At 37.7% G+C, this 21,976-nt stretch overlaps 2 protein-coding genes across 5 annotated transcripts; one reads left to right on the forward strand and one right to left on the reverse strand.

Annotated features, from left to right (window-relative positions):
* Positions 1-285: 285 nt before the first annotated feature.
* On the forward strand, positions 286-5,711 carry LOC112562002 (NIF3-like protein 1). Its single transcript, XM_025234930.1, has 5 exons — positions 286-1,076; positions 2,375-2,525; positions 3,300-3,441; positions 4,229-4,355; positions 4,942-5,711. Exons 1-5 carry the CDS (start codon positions 509-511, stop codon positions 5,211-5,213), a joined length of 1,260 nt encoding a protein of 419 aa, XP_025090715.1. The 5' UTR covers positions 286-508; the 3' UTR covers positions 5,214-5,711.
* A 182-nt stretch (positions 5,712-5,893) lies between these two features.
* LOC112562000 (protein spinster homolog 1-like) lies at positions 5,894-21,073 on the reverse strand. 4 transcript variants are annotated; one of them, XM_025234928.1, is made up of 12 exons: positions 20,673-21,072; positions 19,083-19,285; positions 18,489-18,640; positions 17,072-17,138; positions 16,288-16,424; positions 15,273-15,401; positions 14,865-15,060; positions 14,487-14,552; positions 13,683-13,781; positions 12,191-12,371; positions 10,960-11,055; positions 5,894-9,665 (listed from the first exon to the last, which is right to left on the reverse strand). In XM_025234928.1, the coding sequence occupies exons 1-11, from the start codon at positions 20,947-20,949 to the stop codon at positions 10,976-10,978; spliced, it is 1,587 nt and encodes a 528-aa protein (XP_025090713.1). In that variant the 5' UTR covers positions 20,950-21,072; the 3' UTR covers positions 5,894-9,665; positions 10,960-10,975. The 4 variants fall into 4 exon arrangements, 2 of the variants coding, with proteins under 2 accessions (XP_025090713.1, XP_025090714.1); XR_003098761.1 differs by lacking the exon at positions 10,960-11,055 and having other exon boundaries at positions 13,678-13,781; positions 20,673-21,073; XM_025234929.1 differs by lacking the exon at positions 10,960-11,055 and having other exon boundaries at positions 20,673-21,073.
* Positions 21,074-21,976: the final 903 nt, after the last annotated feature.

The raw sequence follows: 21,976 nt of genomic DNA on the forward strand, positions 1-21,976 counted from the left end.
GGGAACATCTTCCCTGCATTCGTTGTTGTCCAATGGTAATTTGACATTGTGCAAAGGATCCTGCAAGAGATTTAACAAAATATCTCGCACAGCTATTCTATAAGGGATCGCATAGGGATTTTACAAGTGATCGTACAAAGATTTCTGATCCCTGTTGTCAATAACATAAACCTGGACCCACCGCGCTTTTGAGATGATTGGCGATAACGAGACGATGGTCTACGGGAAATAACCCAAAGTAAGACAAGATCGTTTTATAAGACTAGCCTCCCCTAGGTTGCCGTGCATACGGTGCAAAGCACAGACTTCAGTCTCTGGTGCAAAGTGAGAAAGGGAAAAAAATCTTTGCGGGAATAAAAAGTGGATACTAGAATTTGAGCGTAAGTGCATCTCTGTCATCAACACTCATAAAACAACCAGTAAACGTTAAATTTAAAGTAACCTAAGTCGTGTTTCTCGTTTTCCCATTGAGTCGTTGTCGGTGACTGCGATTACAGATCATTGTTAGATGTTCTACCGAGTCATTCGCTGCATAAAAAGCACACGGCTTTCTCGCTTCCTGAACCCTGTGAGCAGGCATTTACGTGTCGCTCAGTTTCGTCTGAGCAGCGCAGGTGGCGTGTCAGGGACTATCGCAACTTCGCACGCAGCAAGTGATTTTGACCGAACCTGTGTGAACATCAGGACCGAGTGGAGCCCCGAGACTACGGACTCAATGGAGCTGCCTGATGTTGTCACCTGTCTGAAGCAGATCGCTGACCCCTCACTCGCCGGCGACTGGGATAACGTCGGTCTTCTGGTGGAGCCTTCGCCTCCGCACCGTGTTCGAAGAATTCTGCTGACCAACGATCTGACACCTGAAGTGATGCAAGAAGCCGAACAAGAAGAGGTGAACATGATAGTATCCTATCATCCTCCAATTTTTGGATCTTTTAAACGTCTGACCCAGAGAACATGGAAGGAAAAACTGATTATTAGGTGTCTAGAGAAGAGGATCGCCGTTTACTCTCCTCACACCAGCTGGGATGCAGCAGCAGATGGGGTAAATGACTGGTTGATAGGAGCATTTGGTGATGGTAAGTCCTTCCCTTAGAAATTAACAATTAATTTTATTTAAGCTTAATGATAGAGTTTATTAAAATAATCTGACATGGTGATGGTGTGTATTGAAGTGGGCCATCACTATTGGTAGTCCCAGAGAGAACTCTCAGGTTTTTCTGCTTCTTCTTCTAGCAATTATGTTGGATTTCTTTGATTCATCTTCTACCACTAGACTGCCTTATCTCTGTGGTTTGCTTGGTTTGTACTCAGCCTTATCTCATTTTAACTCTCTGGGCACAAGTATAAGTATTACAAAAACTGCATGGCTAATGACAGAAGACTGTGAAGATGACAGTGGGTGAAGTTTATTTTTTTTATTATTGCTGCTCTCAGGTAAACAATAGACCAAGTCACCCTTGCAGTTTTGGAAAGGAGAAAACTTGAACATTGCAATAAAAGTAATGAAAATCGCCCTTCCTGTTCTTCCCCGGCAAAGCACAATCATGGCTCATCGTGCTCTAAGGGTTAACTGGACATGTTGGACATCAATTATTTGAATGAATGCATTAGGAGACTCCAGTAGATCCAAACCCTCATAGGTCAAGCTGCAATTCTGAGACATGTCTTCTATGTAACCTAGAGGAGAGGTGGTCTAGAAATGCTCATCTAAGTGAGGTGGTCTATGACATGTTCATCTAAATGACATGTTTCTTTTAAGGAAGAGCAAAAGTCTGGGTGAAGTGTTTTTTATTATTGGTTCTGTGTTTTGTGAAGGATTTCTCTAGGTGAGATTTTCCTAGAAGTGACTTTAGATTGGCATACATCAATTTGTTATTCATGACACATAGTGAATGTCATACCATGCTTGTCATTTACAGGAGCGGTCCGGTGGCGCAACGGTTAGCGCCTGTCACCAATACAGTGAAGGTTGGCTGCCCTGAGTTCATTTCTCGTCTTGGGCATGCTGTTCTTTCTCTGCACGTGGCGTCTGTTTACAGGGCTGGCTGCCTTGCCGTAATATAGCCTTAGTTGCTGGCACGGCGTAAAACACCAATCCCCCCTCCCCTTGTCATTTACAGCCAGCAGGTTCTACTTTCTTGGCAAAATATTGCAAGTGTCTAGCATTTCAAACAGTTTTATTATAGAGCTGTCAGCCAGATGTCAGATTTAAAAAAAGACTCCTGCCTATTTGGTCTCTTCACAATTCTTCAACGTTTCTGTTAATATTTACCACATTTTTTCTAAAATTTGGAAACTCTTTGTTGTCCCAGTTTCTTAAAAAAATAACAAACAAAAATTTAAGTTTTATGGATTTGATTTATTTTCTTTCTAGACATCCAAGACAAAAAGCCACTAGAGCAGACAGAAATCTTGCCAAAAGGTACCAACAAGAGGCTTAGTGTTATGGTCAGTGAAGAGGAGGCCAAGCTTTTGCTGACAAGTTTACAATGGTTGGGGAAAGACCAGGTTTACTGTGAGAATCAGTAAGTAAAGCTTAAAAGAGTTGCAAGTGAAATCAGTGTGATTTGGAGGTCTGCTTTATGTGTGCAATAACTTTGTAATTCTGCTGAATGTCCTTTTTGTATTCTTATAAAATATCTGCCAAAATGAAAAGAAGCTGGCTTACTACAACTGAGAGTTGTAATTTGTTTCTTGCTACTGTCTCCTCATTCTGCTGTCCACCTCTGCAACCACACTTACCTTCTAACTCCTTGCTACTCTGTTCTTGCTCTAGGATAAATGTATGCATGTGAATGGACACACACATATGTACACATACATATATAATTACTGAAAATTATCAAGGTAGCAAAGCGATTACATGTTATGCCTAGAGATGTTTTATAGCTTTATACTCATATATAGAATGATTGTAAGGGGGTAAGGAGTAGAAAATCAGGAGGAAACCTGGACCAACATTCAGCCTTGTAAACAAGAGAGAAGTACGTTAACAGGTGATAGGAACAGGGAATGTCTGCCCTAAAATGAGAGCTTAATTTCTAAACATCTGAACATTTTACATTTCCATGACAGTTGCTTTACACAGGAATGCTTTAAAGCTCACCTCTCTTTGCTCTAGTTTCTTTATGTGAACAGCACAAATGAAATTATGTTCACTCCAACACATCAACATTCTTGGAGGGGTAAAAATAAGCCCATTTTTTTAGTATATATAAACTATATTTTAGTGCCTGTTGAATGTTGTTTTATAAAGTATATTTAAAAAAAATGATTTTATTATCACTTTACTTTCTTAGAAACAGTAGCAATGTAGGTGATGCATCTGGCACAGTGAAGCTGCATGTCTCTTGCAAGGCTGCTGACCTTTCAGAGATTATGAAAGAGTTGACTAGGTCAGGTATAACACTACAACACCTGGAATGTACAGATTCAGCAAAGGTATGTTTTCAGACTTGTTTTTTGCACAGACTTCCTAATCATCACCTGTGGCATAGAAAAGAGATTCAAGTGACCAATAATATAATTACTCGGAGGTGCAAGACCTTGTGTATTTTTAGTGAACGTGTTAAATGTCAAATTGTGAAGGTGGTAACAATCACTTGCCCATGCATTTCCTCACCACTAAAGGTGGACTCAAAGCGCTTTACTAAAAAGAAAACCACACAAGCATAATAATAATGGATGCTGGACTTCAAAACAATAAGTTTCAGTGTTCTTATCATTATTTACGCTCGCTTCCTTCCCGCCAGCATTGGACTTTGAAGCTGATCTTTGCAAAACAAGAATCAGTGTAAGCAGCGTCTTGAATTTCAAGTGTAGGCTAGTAAAGATTCATCAGAATATGCACAGTCATTCCACCACCAGTTGGTGCAACTTACCTTGTAGTTTTGTGGTGGCTTGCAAACCTTGTCGATCCACAGAGCGATGTCGGCAGGAGCCTTGTGCTCCTGGCAGGTCTAACCAAGCCAAACAGGTCTGTCAGGGGAGAGGCCAGACTTTAAACGTTGCACCCTGGCCCTCCAGGTTGGGGGTTTTGCTTTGGGCTAACAACCCACTCAGGTAAAAACAAAAGCTGTAAGAGAAACTGCAACAATATCACAACATAAAAAGCACACTGCTCTCTTGCTTCCTTAACCCTGTTTGCAGGCAATTATGTGTCATTTAGTTTCATCTTAATCAGCCAGACGATCTAATATCTATAATCACAAGTTTTTGTACTCAACAGTTGCCTTCTCCTGGTTTTGGCATGGGTCGTAGTGGAAGATTTCGTTCTTCTATATCCATAGAAACAGCAATTTCTCACATCAAAGATCATCTTGGTCTTCAGCATGTTCGCATTGCTAAGGCCCCAGGTTAGTTGACGGCACTTTTTCAGAAAAAAGGTTTGTCTGGGTTGGAAATGCGAGTGAGCAGTCTGACCACTCACTAATGCCCCACTCAACAAAATTGGTGATTAGAAAGTATGTCCAAAGAATTCCATGAATTCTATTGATCTATTAAATTGTCTTTCTCGGTGTACATTTATATAGTTGACCAAATGCTAGTATTCAAAGGGCCTTGACTAGATTTAGATTAGGTATCTCGCTGATAAAATTACATGCCCCAGGACATGAAATCAACCTTGTTGCTATGGTTTGTAACTGTCATATTTTGTTTGCCTAGCATACGCTAGTTTCAAGCTAGTGTTGTTATTTAGCACTACAAAAACCTGGTAGAACTGTATGTTATCTGCAGACAAAGCAATGGTAGTCTTGTGGCATTGACTAAAAGGGTACATTGTACAGGTTGATAGGAATATTTTACAATAATCCTTTTGAATAAAAGTTACATTGTACAGTTTGAAAAGTTTGCAATAACCCTATTGTGAAACTCAGTTGAAACAGATGACAGTGTTAAGTTACTGAATAACTGCAGATAGATGTTTCTGTTGAAATACAGGGCAGACCGAGCTGACTTCAGTGGCTGTGTGTGCTGGCTCAGGTTCTAGTGTTCTGCGAGGAGTCAAGGCTGACTTATACCTGACAGGGGAAATGTCACACCATGATGTTCTAGATGCTGTCTGCAAGGGTACCAGTGTGGTCTTGTGTGATCACAGCAACACTGAGCGTGGTTTTCTGAAAGTAGTGCAAGTACGTCTCCAAGATGTGCTGAAAAGCCAGGTAGAGGTGTTAGTCTCCCTACAAGATAGTGAACCCTTGAAGGTTATGTAACTCGTAAGAACGGTTATGAGCAACCCTGAAAATTTGACCTGTTCTCTTTGTGTTACTTGGGGTGCCAAAATATGTATGCCATGAAGTTGTGTTTCATTACATTACCATGGAACCTGCATGAATTTACAGCGACATTTTGTCTTTCTCAGAATGGGTTAAATGATCATTCATGATCCTAAATAATTTATATAACATTAGTAGTTACCGAAGGTGTACAACATACCAGGTTGCTATTGTTAGTCTTAATGGTTAATGGTACTACCATCGTGGATTCATGTGAAAGGTGTGTCCATCGATTAACTTTTAATGAAGAGAACAATCCCACTGTGCTTTATAATGTTGACACCATGAGCATGGGAAGATCAGAGAAATCTTGAGGCGTCTACTTCACTTTCTGTGAGTCACTAGACTTGACTAGAGTAACGTTATGTGCCACATTGAAAGATGCTTGACTTCAGTAGTTTTATATTTCATATTACACTGGTGGTATTGTGGTTATTTCATGTGTCTACTTGACTGACAGTTATAACTGACTATTCAATGGCAAGTTGGCCAGGTTATCATACAACTGATAGTGACTTTGACATCTTATTATCACACATCACAAATTTTTAGAGTAGTTTTCCATAAGCTTTATGCAGCTTCTCTCCCTCACTCACATACACATGCAGGTAATAGTGCTTGACATTCTTTTTACAAAATAAAGATGATTTCTTACACATTTTGCACACATCAATAAGGCAAGAATGACCACAAAGACAAGCAGTATTTCTCCCACATTTGAAAATGAAAAGAATATTCTTGAACTAAGATGTTGGGCTTAAATCATGGATACTGACATTCCATATTTTTTCACTCATAATGTCAGGTTGTGAAAGATGATTTCCTTACAACTGCATCTTAAACACAGCCCCAGTATGGTTCATTAAGTCTGCCATGTTTTTCATGGTGGAGAGCAAGGTGACAATTAGCAGGCATGATTTGACAAGGAAAGAGCAATGCTGAGCTCATCATTCTGGCTGGGGTCAAGGTCTTGATTGAGACAATAGGTACACGAGGGACACTGGCTTTATTGGTATGCAAGAATCTTTACAAATTCTTTTTCCATTCCCAATTCAACACAATGATCCAGAAGAACGTTTGTTGTATTATACAATTAGCATTCTTACAATACAACTTTATTGATCCCAAAGGGCAATTCAAAATAGTGCTCGTACTAGCAATAATATATATATACATGATATAAAAGATAATATAAATGTACATGTTGAAATAGTGTCTCACACACACACATTCTCTCTCCCACATGCACACACATATTCCCAACAGCAGATACAGTTGGTGACTCCAGATCACCTCAGGCTAGTACAAGATCACGGACAGTAGAGTTGATCAAGTAAATGGAATGAATGAATTGCAGTGACGATTGGCTCTGCATACAGGCTTTGTGTACCTGCGGCCAGACGGCTAGACTGAAAAGTCACATGCCAACGTTTGATCAGGAATAGAGAGGATGCATGATGCCTTACTGAGGATTTACAAAAAAGCTGCCAAATCCCTCTGCTTGTTCCGGTAATCTTAGAATAAGTATTAATAAGGAAGACAAGACTGTTTCTGTTCCCTAGGGTACCAAGAGATGAAAGAAAAAGTGATGACTTTCAATGAAGGACTAATAGAACCGAGTGAGGAGGACAGAGCTGACGGAGAAAGATCTGAGTTTCCGTAGGAGATACAGATATTGTTGGCTCTTATGGTGGATCATGACAGTCCCATCTAAGCTTGTTATCAAAGATAGTAGATATTTGTAAGAGTCAACTACCTCAATGGCATCATCAGGGATAACACTGATGATTGCCTGAGGTCTGTTCATCCAAAAGTTGAAAATCATTTCCTTAGTTTGAAGCATTCAAGACAAGAAAGTGTTCATCACACCAGCAAACAGGAAGAGCACCACTATGAACGTGTTCACAGTCATATAAAAGAGACAGCAAGGCAGTGTCGTCAGCAAATTTTACAAGAAAGCCCCTAACCTAAGTGCTTCTACAACTATTATGAACAGTAGTGGAGACAAGCAGAAGCCTTGAGGGAAACCTGTACAGGTGACAACAGGATCTGAGGGAAGACCATTAACAGAAACTCTCTGTTGTTTGTTTGTTAAAACATCCAGAATCCAGAGAGTTGGTGAGACAGATCTGAAAAGTCTGAAACAAGATTCTCCACCAACAAGTGATGTTGCATAGTGTTAAAAGCAGGAAAAAAAAATCAGTGAAGAGAAGCCTGGCATGAGCTCTGGGTTTCTCCAGATGCTTCTACAGAGTATTTAGTACACCTCATCCAGCTCCATAGATGAACTGCAGCGGATCAAGATGTGGATCAAGAGCAGTCATAACCTTACTCCTTACAATTTTCTTAAGTGATTTCATGATGATTGATTTAAGAGTGACTGGTCTGAAGTTGTTGGATTGACTGGGCCTAGTAATTTAAGGGAGAGGCACAATGGGTGAAAGTTTCCAAATATCAAAAATGTGACCAGAATCCACAGACAGCTGGAACAGATGTTGTAAACCTCCAATAAGTTGTTCGGCACACTAATGAAGGGTGTGTCCACAGATTCTGTCTGGACCTGGAGCCTTGTTAACACTTGCTCGCCTCAAGAGATCTTTGACAGAGGACTGAGCAATCACTAACTCATGCTCAGGGACCAGAGACTGTTTTAGTGTGGAAACCTTGTGAGAGAAGTCATGTTTCTCAAAGTGGGCATAAAAAGAATTAAGCACATTGGGAAGATCACTCATAATGCCTGCAAGTGCCACTGATTTTTTAAGAGTGTTTTTCTTGTTATTGACAGAAGACATGTTCTTAATACCATGCCAAGCTGCCCTAAGGTCGCCACTACTGAACTGCGACTCAACTTTATTTTTGCGTCTTTTCTTTGCCTCCCTAATGGCATCATGCACCTCTCTGTTCACTAATTTTCAGCATGTGCGGTTCCAGTATAAAGCATATGCTTCTTGTTGTTCAATAGAGATTCTTGTTTCACTCAGAAATCACTCGCATAACAAGTTTCTCTGTGGAAAAGACTGCCTCTCTAACAGACATGAGATATGTGGGCATTCCATGTTAATATTTATAACCTTACCCTGTGCATTGCCAGGGTTCTTGTAATATTGTAATCTTGGTATAAAATTATACATATGATCCCCAAATCCATGGTGCCTGCATTTTGACAACCACACTTAGAAGAACAAGAGTGAGCTGTTGCAGAAGAATTGCACTTCTGATATCCCTTGATAAAACATGGCAGCTTCTGTGAACTAATTCAGAACTGTGTTTCAAATGCTATCATAAGTAAAGTTCTTAAGACTGAGAATGTCAATATCCCTCATTTAAACACTGTATGGTTTTTAAGTGAACTTTCTCTTTAATACTGCATTCCATCAATGTTAAGTATCAAGATGTAACATGTTCCTCGTTTACATGAGTGAACAGCATTCTGTCAACAAGATCAGCAGGCATACATTATGTACATGGACAATCAAACGTATTGTCACCACTATCAAACACTTATTACAAGCATGCTTCCATCCAGACATGCACGCAGTTCAGCAGAGTATGCATTACTCCATAACTGTCCAATTTACCAGAGAGAGTAAAACATAACAGGACAGACAATTTTCAGTTATTTTAAAAAATAAGTCAGCTGACATCAACTTGCCCCTGAAATAAATAATGCTAAAAATTCTTGTTATCCACAGATATCATAATTCAGCACTTACGGAGAACAGGTATTTAAGGAAACAGGAGACAGATTTGCATCCTTGCCATATGAGTATTTCATTCATCACTGTTTACAGAATAAACTATTTCAAACCCTTTGAAACAAAAAATGAACCTCAAACTTCTACTCATAAACAGCAAGAATCAGGCTTATAACAGTATACTGAGATAAATGTGCACACAAATACACATTTGCACGCATCAGGGAAATGACTATTAATAAGTATCCACATAACTCTTTACAGTGGTTTAAAGTTTCAAGATTTTTGTTTAGCTGATTTTTTTTTTTAAACTAAGAAAAACTATAGAGTTGATAAATGTGCACACACTTTTCACTACCAGAATTATAGAAAGTTTAAATGAAGCTTTCTTTTATAGTACATAAACAAGTGATAATAGTGCCTCTACACAAATTCCATGTATTGAGGATGAAGGACTAGAATTTTTTTAAACAAAGAATATTATCAGATGCCTTCAATAGTACAGGATATTTATAGATATACTAATACTAAACACAACTCTTGACAACTCAGATATATGTCAACTTGAACGATCTTTGCTTTTGTAGTCACTAGCTGGTACTTTAAGATGCTGGCTGCTGCCTGTCTCATAACTAGATGGGACTGGAATAACTGTAGTCTCGAACCTCTTGGGTGCCAATTCTCTCTACCATTTCTGTAATAAATGATAGATAGGATAGAGAACAAAATGACTGAAAGCTAATGACAAAAAATTAAGGGTAGATAGGCCACTCAGAAAGCTTTCCTTCTATCAACGCCAACAAACAAGATGCTAAAATAGATGCTACTTCAATTCCTTATCTCACTGTACAAAAGCTGTACTGGGTGCCACAAATTTTCTTGTCTCCCAAAAAGGAGAACCTAAATTATCTAGTATACTTTCTGTATTTATTACTACTGATTATATAAAAAAAAATCTTCAGATTATAATATTTAAATTATATGAATCATTGCAGTTTGTTGGAGGCATTTTAAAGTAATCTATTTCTCATGTCAATATTCTACTCACCATATAGATAATTCTGGCTTCTATCCCTAAAGATTGTTCTGGTGCTCTTATCTCTAAAAAATATATTATTCTAAAAGTCTTTAAATATCAGAAGTTACATTTTTCTAAAACACAGTGGTTAGGCAACCTTGTACCTCATGCATAATATTATCTCTAAAAGAAATGGCACAAAATAAAATAACACAAGAAAAGTAGAAAAAGACTGTCTTATTGTGGAATAATTGCTTTCATCATCAAGCACAAATGAAGGCAAAATTCAAGCTGTCTACAAATCCATATCTACTGCAACGTTTCATGCTGTATTCAAAGCCCATCTACTGCAAGGTGTGACTAAGTTTATACTGTCATCAAACAAACAACATCCACTGCAAGGTGTACCACGCCCACTTAGCTGTATGTACTGTTACATCAGGTGCCTAATGTGCCTTCTGTTTGCATATATTCACGATTATCATGCATTGCCGTACAAACATCGCCAAAGAGAGATTATCTTGCTTGTTCTGCTTAACACTTTAAAAAGAACATATTGTATGCACTGCTCTCAACCAAAATATGTATACCCATCCGAATTTCTTTAAGATTTACTAAAGGTGTATAGAAAAACCAAGAAAAAATACATGACAACAACTTAAATACCTTTACTTTTAATGTAATGTGCCTACTTTTTTTTAAATTATGCAGAGAAATCATTATGCAAAAGATATTTCCTTTTCCCGAAATAAAGTATTCTGCCTTACAATTTAGTTTCAGGGCAGTTGGAAAATAAAAACGAAATGATTTCTCAAGCATAATCTATAGTAAGTCTGCTTTGCAAACAAAAAGCAAAATTCTCCCAAACCCAAAATAGAACAAAAAAAATGAGGCCAATGAGTAAGAAGCAGAGCAAGCTGTTAGTAATCAGGTGCCACTGTTGTGGCATTGACATGAATGTGCAGGTCACCTGTCTATCTAATGGGCTATAACACTGGAGTTGTTCCGCTGTCTATAGCAGGGCAATTGACGACAAGATCATCAGCGTCGTCTTCCTGAGGAATTGCTGTCAGTTAAATGTAGATGAGCTTTAGTCAACAAGAATAGACATGGTGCATGGTTTCCAAGTCATAAAGTCCAAGATCATCTGATCTGAGACTATGGCTTGATCATCATCAGATTAAGAGCACTAACACAAGCAGTATTTACATATGAACATAATGTCAAAATTATTGTAAAAAAGAGAAAGTTTTACTGTGTTTTGGCTAACAATTAAAATATAGGTCAGTGTCTGCACCTGTATGTATGACTACACATGCACATGTATTTTTTGTGTATGCATGTATATATATATGTGTTTGTGTGAAAAATGACATATAATCTTACAAGAACTAGTATTTGCAACTCATTCCTATTTATCTGGCAAGCCATCAGTTGAAGCAAATAACTTGTCAATGATCCAAACTTGTAAAAATCAATTCAAGAGCCATAGCCCAAATCCACAACCAATAAATCCCCATTTAGCTATAGAAAAAGTACAAACTTGACCCCTGACACATAAAAGCTGACTATAATCAAGTTGCAAAACCTGGCCCATAGCACTTCAAGTAGGTTTATAAAAAAATCACCTATTTTGCATTCAGGTGTTCTGAAACTGGATTTAAATATAACAGAAAATGATGAAAATTTTATCTTCAGAAATACATTCACTTAAAAAACAGTGGGAGTGAAATGTCTGGAACAAATTTTATATGCAAAAAGGAGAGATGCATTGTATATTCACACCTATCTACTCAGTGGAACAACGGCTATCTATAAATGGAGGAAATGTTCCAAACTCCTGTATCACATCAGCAAAACCTAGCTATTTTCTTCCGCTGAAATGGTGTTCACATGTTTTGAATTCATATTGAATCAGGGCTTCTGCTAAGGCTAAATTCTTTGGGGTCCCAGGGACCCCTTCTTCAGATTTTTAAGGGGTCCCTGTTCTTCGCCCAACTTTGAATGGGACCCCATTGACGAAAATTGAAGGGGTCCTCCGAACTTTTAATGCGTACTGTACGCAATTTTTTGCGTAAGCAGAAGCCCTGTGAATGTATTCTTTCTGTAAGAGTTTTTGTTTAAATTTTCAACAACATACAGTAAGCAAAACAGAATTAGGCAACAAAGGAGACAAGAGTAAATTTGTCCTTGTCCTATACCTTGTGTCTGTTGCTTTGCAGCTTGTTTATCTCCCTCGATGTAAATGGCTGTGGCCAAGTACGCTCCGCCCCCTAGCACACATACAAAGGCTGTCATGTACAGCGCGTACTGCAATGTGACAAACTGTACAGATGGACTTGTGCTGCTCCCCCCAAAATAGGGTGCCAGTGCATCTGCCACCTGTTGAAACAAAACTGAGAATGACCCCAGGGAGACAATCATCCAGGTCAGGTACTGTCTAAAACTGAAACTGCACAAACACTCTTTACTGTCACAGGGTGCAACAAATACAGGAGTTAATGTGATAACACTGGTGTCTAATATACCAGCGCAATAGCACAGGTACACACCATGTACACATCTCACACAATGAACACACCAACATTTGGAAACAGAAACATGAAATAAAAGAGCATCATGATATCATAATGAAAAGTGGCATCTGCTCACCCCCCTTTCTCTGGCTGCTAGCATCTGATGTCTACCTTGTAACTTTCATCTACTCCCATGTCTGTCTTGTGACTTTTATCTACTCCCATGTCTGTCTTGTGACTTTTATCTACTTCCATGTCTATCTTTTGACTTTTGTCTACTTCCATGTCTATCTTGTGACTTTTATCTACTTCCATGTCTATCTTGTGACTTTTGTCTACTTCCATGTCTATCCTGCGACTTTTATCATGTCTCTCTGATTAGTGACATCTCCCCATAAGCAACAAAGACTCCCATGGAGAGCTTACAAAATGTTAGAACGATTAGACAATAATGGAAAGCAAAACTGGGTATCTGAGATCAGGTTACTTCTTTTTAGATATGGTTTTGGACATGTTTGGTTAAATCAAGGAGTGGAATCAGTAAGCAATTTTATAAAATGTTTTAAACAAAGATTGATTGATTGCCACTGGCAAGAATGGGATTTTATAATCAATAGCAGTGAAAGGTATAGTTTCTATAAGTCAATTAAATCTGTGACTCACAGAGAGATGTATTTGAGTTTAGATGTTAATAGTTTCATCAGAAATGCATTAGTGAGAATTCGATTTGGTATTTCAGATATAATGACACATACTTTAAGATATTCTGTCAATAATATAAGTAAAATATGCCCTATGTGTCAAATTGATGAAGAGGATGAGTTCCATTTTATACTATGTTGTCCATGCTTGAAAGATCTGAGAAAAAATTTCATTCCACCAATGTACTACACTAGACCAAATAATTCCAAACTGCAGATGCTTATGTCAACAAGTAATGAAACAATACTGTCCAATCTTGCCAAGTTTTTATATTTAGCGACAAAGAAAAGATATGCTATTCCATGATAATAACACTATGTATTTTTTGTGACATGTTGAATCCTTTTGAATGGGCCCAAAGGCCTAACAAATAAACTATTCGTATTCGTATTCGACATCTCCCCATACCTGCATCACATAGGTGATAACTAAGTTAAAAACACAAGCTTTTAACAAAAATAAAAATGCACCCTACTGCTCCAGTTAAATATGGACTACCAGCATCACCAAATGCATGAGACAGTAGAATCTGCATGGCTTCTGCAGTTGATCGTCGTGTAGGTATGACCACATACTGCAACATCCAATTCAAAATGTCACGTGAATTCAAGGATCAAGCTGACTGACACCTCTCTTCTTGGCAGCTGATATATGAAAATCCAATACTCTGTTAACCTCGTTTAACTTTGTTACTTAGGCTCAAGATGTCACGGGAAAAAAAGGTTAACTCTGAACAGTACTCAGGTTTAATGTTAATCTGTGGCCAAATCAGGTTACTCTTAGGTGATGCTATAAGTTTGGTTAACTGAGACTGAATAACATTCAGGGTTAACTGTTTGTTCATAATCACCTAGTGTTGCTTGGAATAAACCATGGAGGTTAATTCAGCAACTTTTTATGTTTCACCAACAAAACCCTTATAATACCATAAGAAAATGTAAGAAAAATAAATAAATTTCAAAAAATCATGCAGAACAAATCATTTAAAAACAAAATGCAAAATTGTGATATAACTGATTTTTACATTCATATTTGTTGATTATGTTTCATCCTGAATAACATTTATTCATAAAAACATTAAAGCAAGAAATAACCTTAAGAATGCCACACGTAAAAAAAATTCCCTTACTTTTCCCAACATTTTAAGTACCAATTTCCAATTTTCTAGCCACAGAACAAAAACACTATAGCAATAACAATGCTGCTAGATATTTAACAAATTCAGCTAACTGTATTTCCATTTAACTTTCTGGCAAAGAGCAAAGAAGCAAAGTCTTACCAACAGGATATCTGCTGTTAATGCCCAGTTGAGACAAAGCAAGGTCTCGCCAACAAATATCAGAAACTGAAAGTTCAAACTTACAGATTAATATTATTGTTACTAAACAGGTTGTTGTGCCTTCAGTTATACGCAGCTGCTACCCACTGGTAATCCTATAACAACCAGAGTTGCAACTTGCTCACAAAACACAATTAGGCAGCCATCTTTATAATGTTATACATAGTATGTGTACATTGATCAATAGATTATTCTCATTATTATTAACAAGAAATCAAATAAATTCCAATCATCCCACATAATGATCATATTATAAGATTATCAAAAATTTCTCCAAAATCATTATCCAAGCATAAAGAGACAAAAAGATGCACTAACCCAAGTGGCAGGTGGGCTGATTTTGGCCAGGGTGAGGGCAAAGAATAGGAAGGGGACAGAACTCAGGAGGCCAAAGGCACAGATCAGAGGATCAGCTTGCTTGTTGTAGCGCCGATACCAACGAGCCCCTTCTGCACCCAGGAACACTCCAAGAAATCCTGCAACCACTGTTATGACACCAAACTCCAATGACACCCTGCAAACAAATGCACATTGCTTTGTTGTCATTACCATGTTGATTTTCCAAGAGTTTGTAAAGACATCTAGTGCAGAAAGAGTACCAAAAATTATACAGCTAAACAAATCAAACAAACAAAAATCCAACCCTATAGAAGCAAAGAGATATTCGTTTACCTTTTTTCAACAAATTTCAAGATTATAAAATAAGAAAATCTAACACAAACGTACAATGCATCATCCCGTTTGCCTCCATTTGAAGCAATAGCATCAGTCATAAAAGTTGGGGCCCAGATTGCCAGAGAACCAGTTGCAAAAGCCACGCATGTAAAGCCAACAGAAGACAGCATAAAGCTCTTGCTGAAAAATTTTTAAAAAAAAATCATTTGTTCACAGCAATGAAAAAGCATTCTGAGTTGCTCTATGAGTGCTAACGCGAAACAATGTTGGTACAATACTCCTTTTGCACTCTTTGCAGCCATGCAGCACCATCTATCAAAATATGTCTGACTGGGTGGCAGTGTTAAATTCCAGACATTAGTTGATTGACCTCTAATACAAACTAGGCACAAGTAATCTACTTAGGAGGCAATCCACAACAGATAAACATAACAGAAACAAAACAACAAAAAGCACAGAGCAAATATCCGAGTAATAATAATACTAATATACAGCAGCTAGAAGCTACACACACAAGAGTCAGTCTTGAATATTTCTGGAAGAGATGAGCTTTTAGGTCTTTTCTGAAAATTTCATGCACCTGGGTAAAGCCTTAAGTGAACTGGCTGTGGATTCCAAACTTTTGAGTCCAAACAGATCAAAAGATCGTTTCTCAAAGATGGAAATGGAAAGAACTTTGCAGGGCTATTCTTAGCCCCTGTGGGGCCTGAGGCATGGGGAATGTGTGGGGCCCTTGATGCCACGATTTTAATCAAGAGTGTGGGGCCCTGGCAACTATCAAAAGCGCAGGGCCCCTGACATTTATCAAAAGCACGGGGCCTTGGGTAGATGCCTTGTCTGCCTGAAAACAGAGCAAGTGACTGTCAGAATATTCTCCTCCTGCTTTTGACTGCGAACATTAGACAGGTATATTTTTGACAAATCAGCTGAAAGACAAATAATACACTTATTAAAGCAAACAATACACTCAAAACCATTATACATTATCATTCAATGATTTAGGATATGTAATTTTTAAAACAATGATTTGAGGTCCATCCAAATGTTACTGATGTGCAGATCTCACTTTTTGAACAAAGATTTGAGGTCTGTCAATATGTCAGTAGCGTGCAGATGGGTGCCACCCTCAGACATGCCGCGTACCGGCTCCTGGCAGAAGAGAATAATGAGCACCACGCAGATGAGACCAAGGCCAGGTGTCACCTGAAACACACAAGCACATTTCGAATAATGAAAGCTGATTATCTGATAAATGAATAAATCACATTGCTAACCAAGACTATGAACAAATGTTTGAAAATAAAGATATAAACAGAACTATAAAAACTTACTAAATTCTTAATAAAAACATTACTATTGGATAAGAAATTAAAATATAATTTTACCCCAAAACAAGAAATGTCACTATAATTTAATAAAGTCACAATATTTAAGCAGCTTTCTTTTATGCAAGAAAGCCTCTCACAAGCCAATTGCCATAGCCTTTCGTAACTTCACTTTTTTCATTGGTCCCTTGAAGCTTCAACTTACAGAAATTCGACTTCATGTATACATACATATGACTGTAACTTTTATTTTTTGACTAGGGCACCTTCCCATGTTCCAATTGCCCACTGGGACAAATAAAGTTGGTCACTGTCATTGAGTACCTTAGTGTTAATATTATTTGTAATAAAAAACATTATCTAAGCTGATTTTGGCAGTTCTTTTGGTACCTCCAAAAGATAAATTAATAGATTCAAAATATTTGAACTACGATGCAGTTACAACTATTATTGTCATTACACAAAAGCCCAATCAGTTTCACCCTAAACAATTCTAATTCTATTTCAACTACATAATAAACTTACCCTCAAAGCATACTTCCAATCATGAAACAGTTCAGCAACATTGGCTCCCACTATAAATCCCAGGCCACTAACAGAAAAATAAAAGAGATCAATTTGAAAACATTAACTCTTGTCTAACAACAGTCTCACAATGGTTACCAAATATGCATACGTTCAGGGCCGTGCTTAGGGGCAGGCGGACGAGGCATCTGCCTAGGGCCCCGCGCTTCAAGGGGCCCCGCGCTTCTGATTGATATGGTAACTAGGCATATGGAAGTGTAGTCAGCCGTATCACATTCTCGCTGGACGCGCTTGGAGACAGAAGGCTGCTGGACACCGAGGATTTATCGCGCATGAACGTTCGTGCATTGAGCTATTGCTGGATTTATGTGCCACTAGGCACTGTGCTGTCAATGACAAAAGACGAGATATCCCTGAGGAAAAAAGTGACTTTAGATCCCAACTAAAACCGTGTGATCGTGGCGTGAGGGCCCCGCACATGCCCTTTGCCTCGGGCCCCGCGGGGGCTAAGAACGGGCCTGCATACGTTATATGGTGACAATATATTATAAATAATACTGTTTAGCCACCTGCTGATGGTCTTCTACTCTGTATGCTCCAGTTACATTCCTCGTAATATACACTCATCCCAGTTATATCAGATTTATCGAAGTCTCCACATTTCAGTCTGTCCCTCCTGCTGCTTCACAGTCATGTAAGAGATTCTCCCCTACCTCTCGCCGCCCCAAAAAAAATGCTGATTCTGATTTCCCTGTTTGCATTTATCCCACATAATATTCAGTGTACAACAGATTACACAATAAGTGCATAATCTCATTTAGGAACCTTCCTTGAAATTACTAGTAGCAAATTAACACGAAAATGATGGCAACTACTTCCTTATAGACTAAAATCTGCAGGTTACAGCTACTAGTTGTCAAACTAGTATTTTAGACAAATGGGAAATTCCATTTTATTTAATGCTGTGAAACACGTGACCCATTTACATAAAATAAATTTGCTAAAGGCGACCAAAATTGTAAAGTCTGAAAAAGTGATAAAGTTTAGGTCAGAGGTCTTATAACACAAGACATTCTGCAATAAACCAGATGTAAATAGGTGACCTTTTGTCACTTATCATGAAATGTCTGTGACATAGCTTTATAACAAACAAAAAAATGACAATAATTGAAGTAATTTCTTGATGTCAAAAGTCAAAATTATAATAGTAACATGTATGCCTTGTTTGTCCTTTCTTTTATGACTAGCTGGAAAAAAAACTCCTGCAGTTTTAATAAAGGGTCTGAAAACCCCCAACAGTTATAACTGATGGTCTGAAAACTTGGCTTTTTATGAATAAAAAATAATGACTAATAATTCAATTGCTGAAACTGAAATTTCATTTCTTTCTTTATGTGTAAATTCTATTTTTGTTTACCTGCCAACAGGAATGGCAAAGTAGAAGACCATAAGCATGCGTGTTCGCATCTGCTTAGCAAATAGATCAGCAATGATAGTTGGAGCAATGGTAGAATAACTGGCTTCTCCAATACCAACCAAAGCTCGCATCAGTACAAATATTCCAAAATGCTGTAACAACAAATATCATGTACATTTATAAAATTCATCTTTTCATCATATTATTTTATGAACCCAAACATTACCTGCTCTATAAAGTATACTATAAAGTATAAAATGCAAGAGAAAAAAAACAACAACACATAACCTAGTCAGAATTTGGTAAGACACATAGCAACTCCAATAACTACTTCCTTTTATGATAATATTTCTAGTTAATTTTATCTGCTTTTAATATATCAAAAATTATATTTTTGTAGTATTTTTTATAGACCCGAAACATAGTATATTTTTATATTCTTCAACTATGTTGTACATTAGTAAAAGAGACAACCCCCCCCCAAAAAAAAAAAAATCATAAATAATTAAAATATTCATTTGTTACAGACCTTAGATTGTATTGTATATTTCTGAAATAAGAGCTTTAGTTAAAAAGATCACAGTTCAAGTATACCTTGTCTCCGATAAAAGAAGCCCCTAGAGTGAATCCAGACCACAAAAGAATTCCTATTGCCATGATGTATTTCCTTGTGTAGCGATCCCCGAGGTAACCAAAAATAGGTGAGAAGATCATGTATGCTATGATAAAAGATGTCTGAATGATTCCTGCTTCAGAATTGTCGATATGATAGTAATCTTGCACCTGTTTCAGAACACCTGAAAACAGTATACAATTTTTTTTCCACTTTAGCATCATATAAATAGAAAGAGATTGAATAAATGAGGAGAGTAATGTATTGGGTGTAACCTGTATCCCAGTGATTTACCCCATATAAAGACTCTAGACCTAGAAGAGCATACACTGATATGGTTTCGTGCAGGTGTATTGGAGGATTACAGAAAATTACAACTTGGTGATAGGGATGTAAGAGCAGAGCAGTGGTCAGACAGCATGTTTCTTCTTGAACTGGTCAGCATGACACAGAAAGAGAGAGGTAGTCTTGGTGTTATGACTGCCGGTCACAACTCAATGCTAAAGATTATATTTGTTTAAAGCTCATTCAATAAAGTTGTTCAGTAATGGCTCTCTGCCCATTTCTGATTGAATGTGTGGGAAGAAACACTGCTTACTGACACCATATCTTCTACACTTGGTTACATATACATAGCAGTTGCAGAGCCTTTTTGTGAATATGTTCAGTAGCTGGTGGTCTTTCATTCCCAATATCTTCTCCTTTCTCCCCTAACCCCTTCTAGTTTGCAACTGTGCTACATGTTCTGCTCTCTTGTTCAAGCACATTGTATTTATTTCCAGGTTGGTAAAATGCACTTTATTATTATTATTTTGTGTGTGAGGTTTTTTGGCATAATTTGAGCTTTGAAAACAGTCACCATGTATACATAAAGAGAGTGTGAAATATGTGGGTTCTTGGCTTTTATGCATGACAAATAATAAAACCTACCCTGCTGCACTAATGTCTTTTGCATGACAAAAATTTCAACAGATGTCTTGAACTTTTACAAGTTCAACCATTGCCCTTTTACAACTCAACCGTTAACCATTACGACATAAGACCTTCCAGCTCCCTTCCAAACACATAATGACCACTTCTAACTGGATCTGGAAATTAAGTATAAACTCTTAATCGCTCGTCTAAACAAGGAATTACGACAGTTGATAATACTAACATTTTGGCTAAAATGTGTCACCTCTGTGAAATGGTCTGGTTTATTTACAGCAGCATAGTCTTCAAATCAAAACAGTTGTTAAGTCATTTTATGTCAGTTCATTCAGTCTGGTCGTGTTGGAAGACTTGACCAGTAATTTCCATAGTGCCATTTATCAATGCAATGTTACGTTTTTACTTCGTGACTGTTAAGTGCTATAAGCGTGCAATAATGGGATCTCATCAATTTCTACCCTTAAAAAATAAAAGATCATAATCATTATAAAATCCAGCTAGACTGCAACAGGTGCGCGACTGAGTGCCCCTACTTACTACTTCCACACGTCAGCATTTTATGTAATAAGACTGACCACTTCCAAAAACAAAAAAACTGTTTGTCGTTTGCTGTATGCTGTATTATACTTGAGAATGCTTACCTGCTATCGTGAACCTATCCATATAGTTTAGCAAATTTATAAACAGAAGAGTTGCCACTGTTATGTAAGCTTTCCTCTTCCCGATAATAGGAGCTCCCTTTTCATCCGTTGTCTTACACGAATCACTTGCACTAGTATTTGAAACACTGTTATTGACACCATCCTCTTGACCATCTTCTCTGTCCGGAGAAATGATCTGAGCTGTATCTGAGTCTGGAAAGTAATCCATTTCTTCTAAGTGCACACTGTCATCGAGAGGAGTAGAAGTCCTGCTCATGAGTGCTTTAAGGTCACCTGACGATTTTCCTTACTGTTAAAATCTTGTGGTGATGTTTACGATCGAAACCTTCCTGCCTGACACACTGGTGACCGGAAGTAAAAACTGTGGTACCGGAAGTTGACGAACGGCCACGAATGGCACCGAGCGAGTTCAAGTGGGTCAATAGCTGGCTGAGTGATGCATTGTGTCTTTCTAGTATGACTGTCAGTAAGTGAAGGAAATACATACAATTTTAAAACTGCAGAATAATTGATGTTCATAATTTTATGCAAAAATAAAAATGCCACAGTCTGTGATTTATGAGTGCGTGGGCGTCAAGCACTTTGAAGGTGTAAACAGAAAAGGGACATAATCAGATAAGAAAATTGAAGGATGTTTACATCGGCATCAGGACTCGCTCACATGCATTATGTCTTCTTTCATTACAGTTTTACAAATACTAAATTATCATGATACTGGATTGAAGCACACGCACATGAGAAAAAGAAGTGATTTTAGTCATCATAGACACAGAAAAAAACCTGAAAAGATGGGTACGTAGCACTCAAGGGAAGTAAAATGACCTCTTCGCACCCCCAACCTAAAAAAAAAAGAAAAAAAAATCACCCCAAATGTGTTCGTTTTACAGCCTTCTTGATCTCTGTTTTCAAATCGATACTATTAGAACTGGGAACATATGTTTTTGACAGTGTTTATCTATTGTCATAAGATCTTTATGTAACTTGAAGAAGGATGTCGAATTAACAGCTTGATCGAGTTTCTCTTCGTATCAGATGGGGTCTTCACTGTTAAATTCTTTTCACTGTCTTCAGTATGATCCCTTTGCATATGTTTGAGCTGTAGCATTATCGTAAATATGTGTAATGAATAAAATCTACATGCTTCTTTATTCTTCATATAACATACTATACATAAGATCACATCGTATACATAGGTATATAATATATAGACTGATACGAAAGAGAATTGAGCAAATATAAGAGAACACTTTGAAGGCCTGTATACGTCCTGATGCAATTTGAAG

Source organism: Pomacea canaliculata, linkage group LG4 (genome assembly GCF_003073045.1).
Source record: "Pomacea canaliculata isolate SZHN2017 linkage group LG4, ASM307304v1, whole genome shotgun sequence".
Classification (NCBI taxonomy): Eukaryota; Metazoa; Mollusca; class Gastropoda; order Architaenioglossa; family Ampullariidae; genus Pomacea; species Pomacea canaliculata.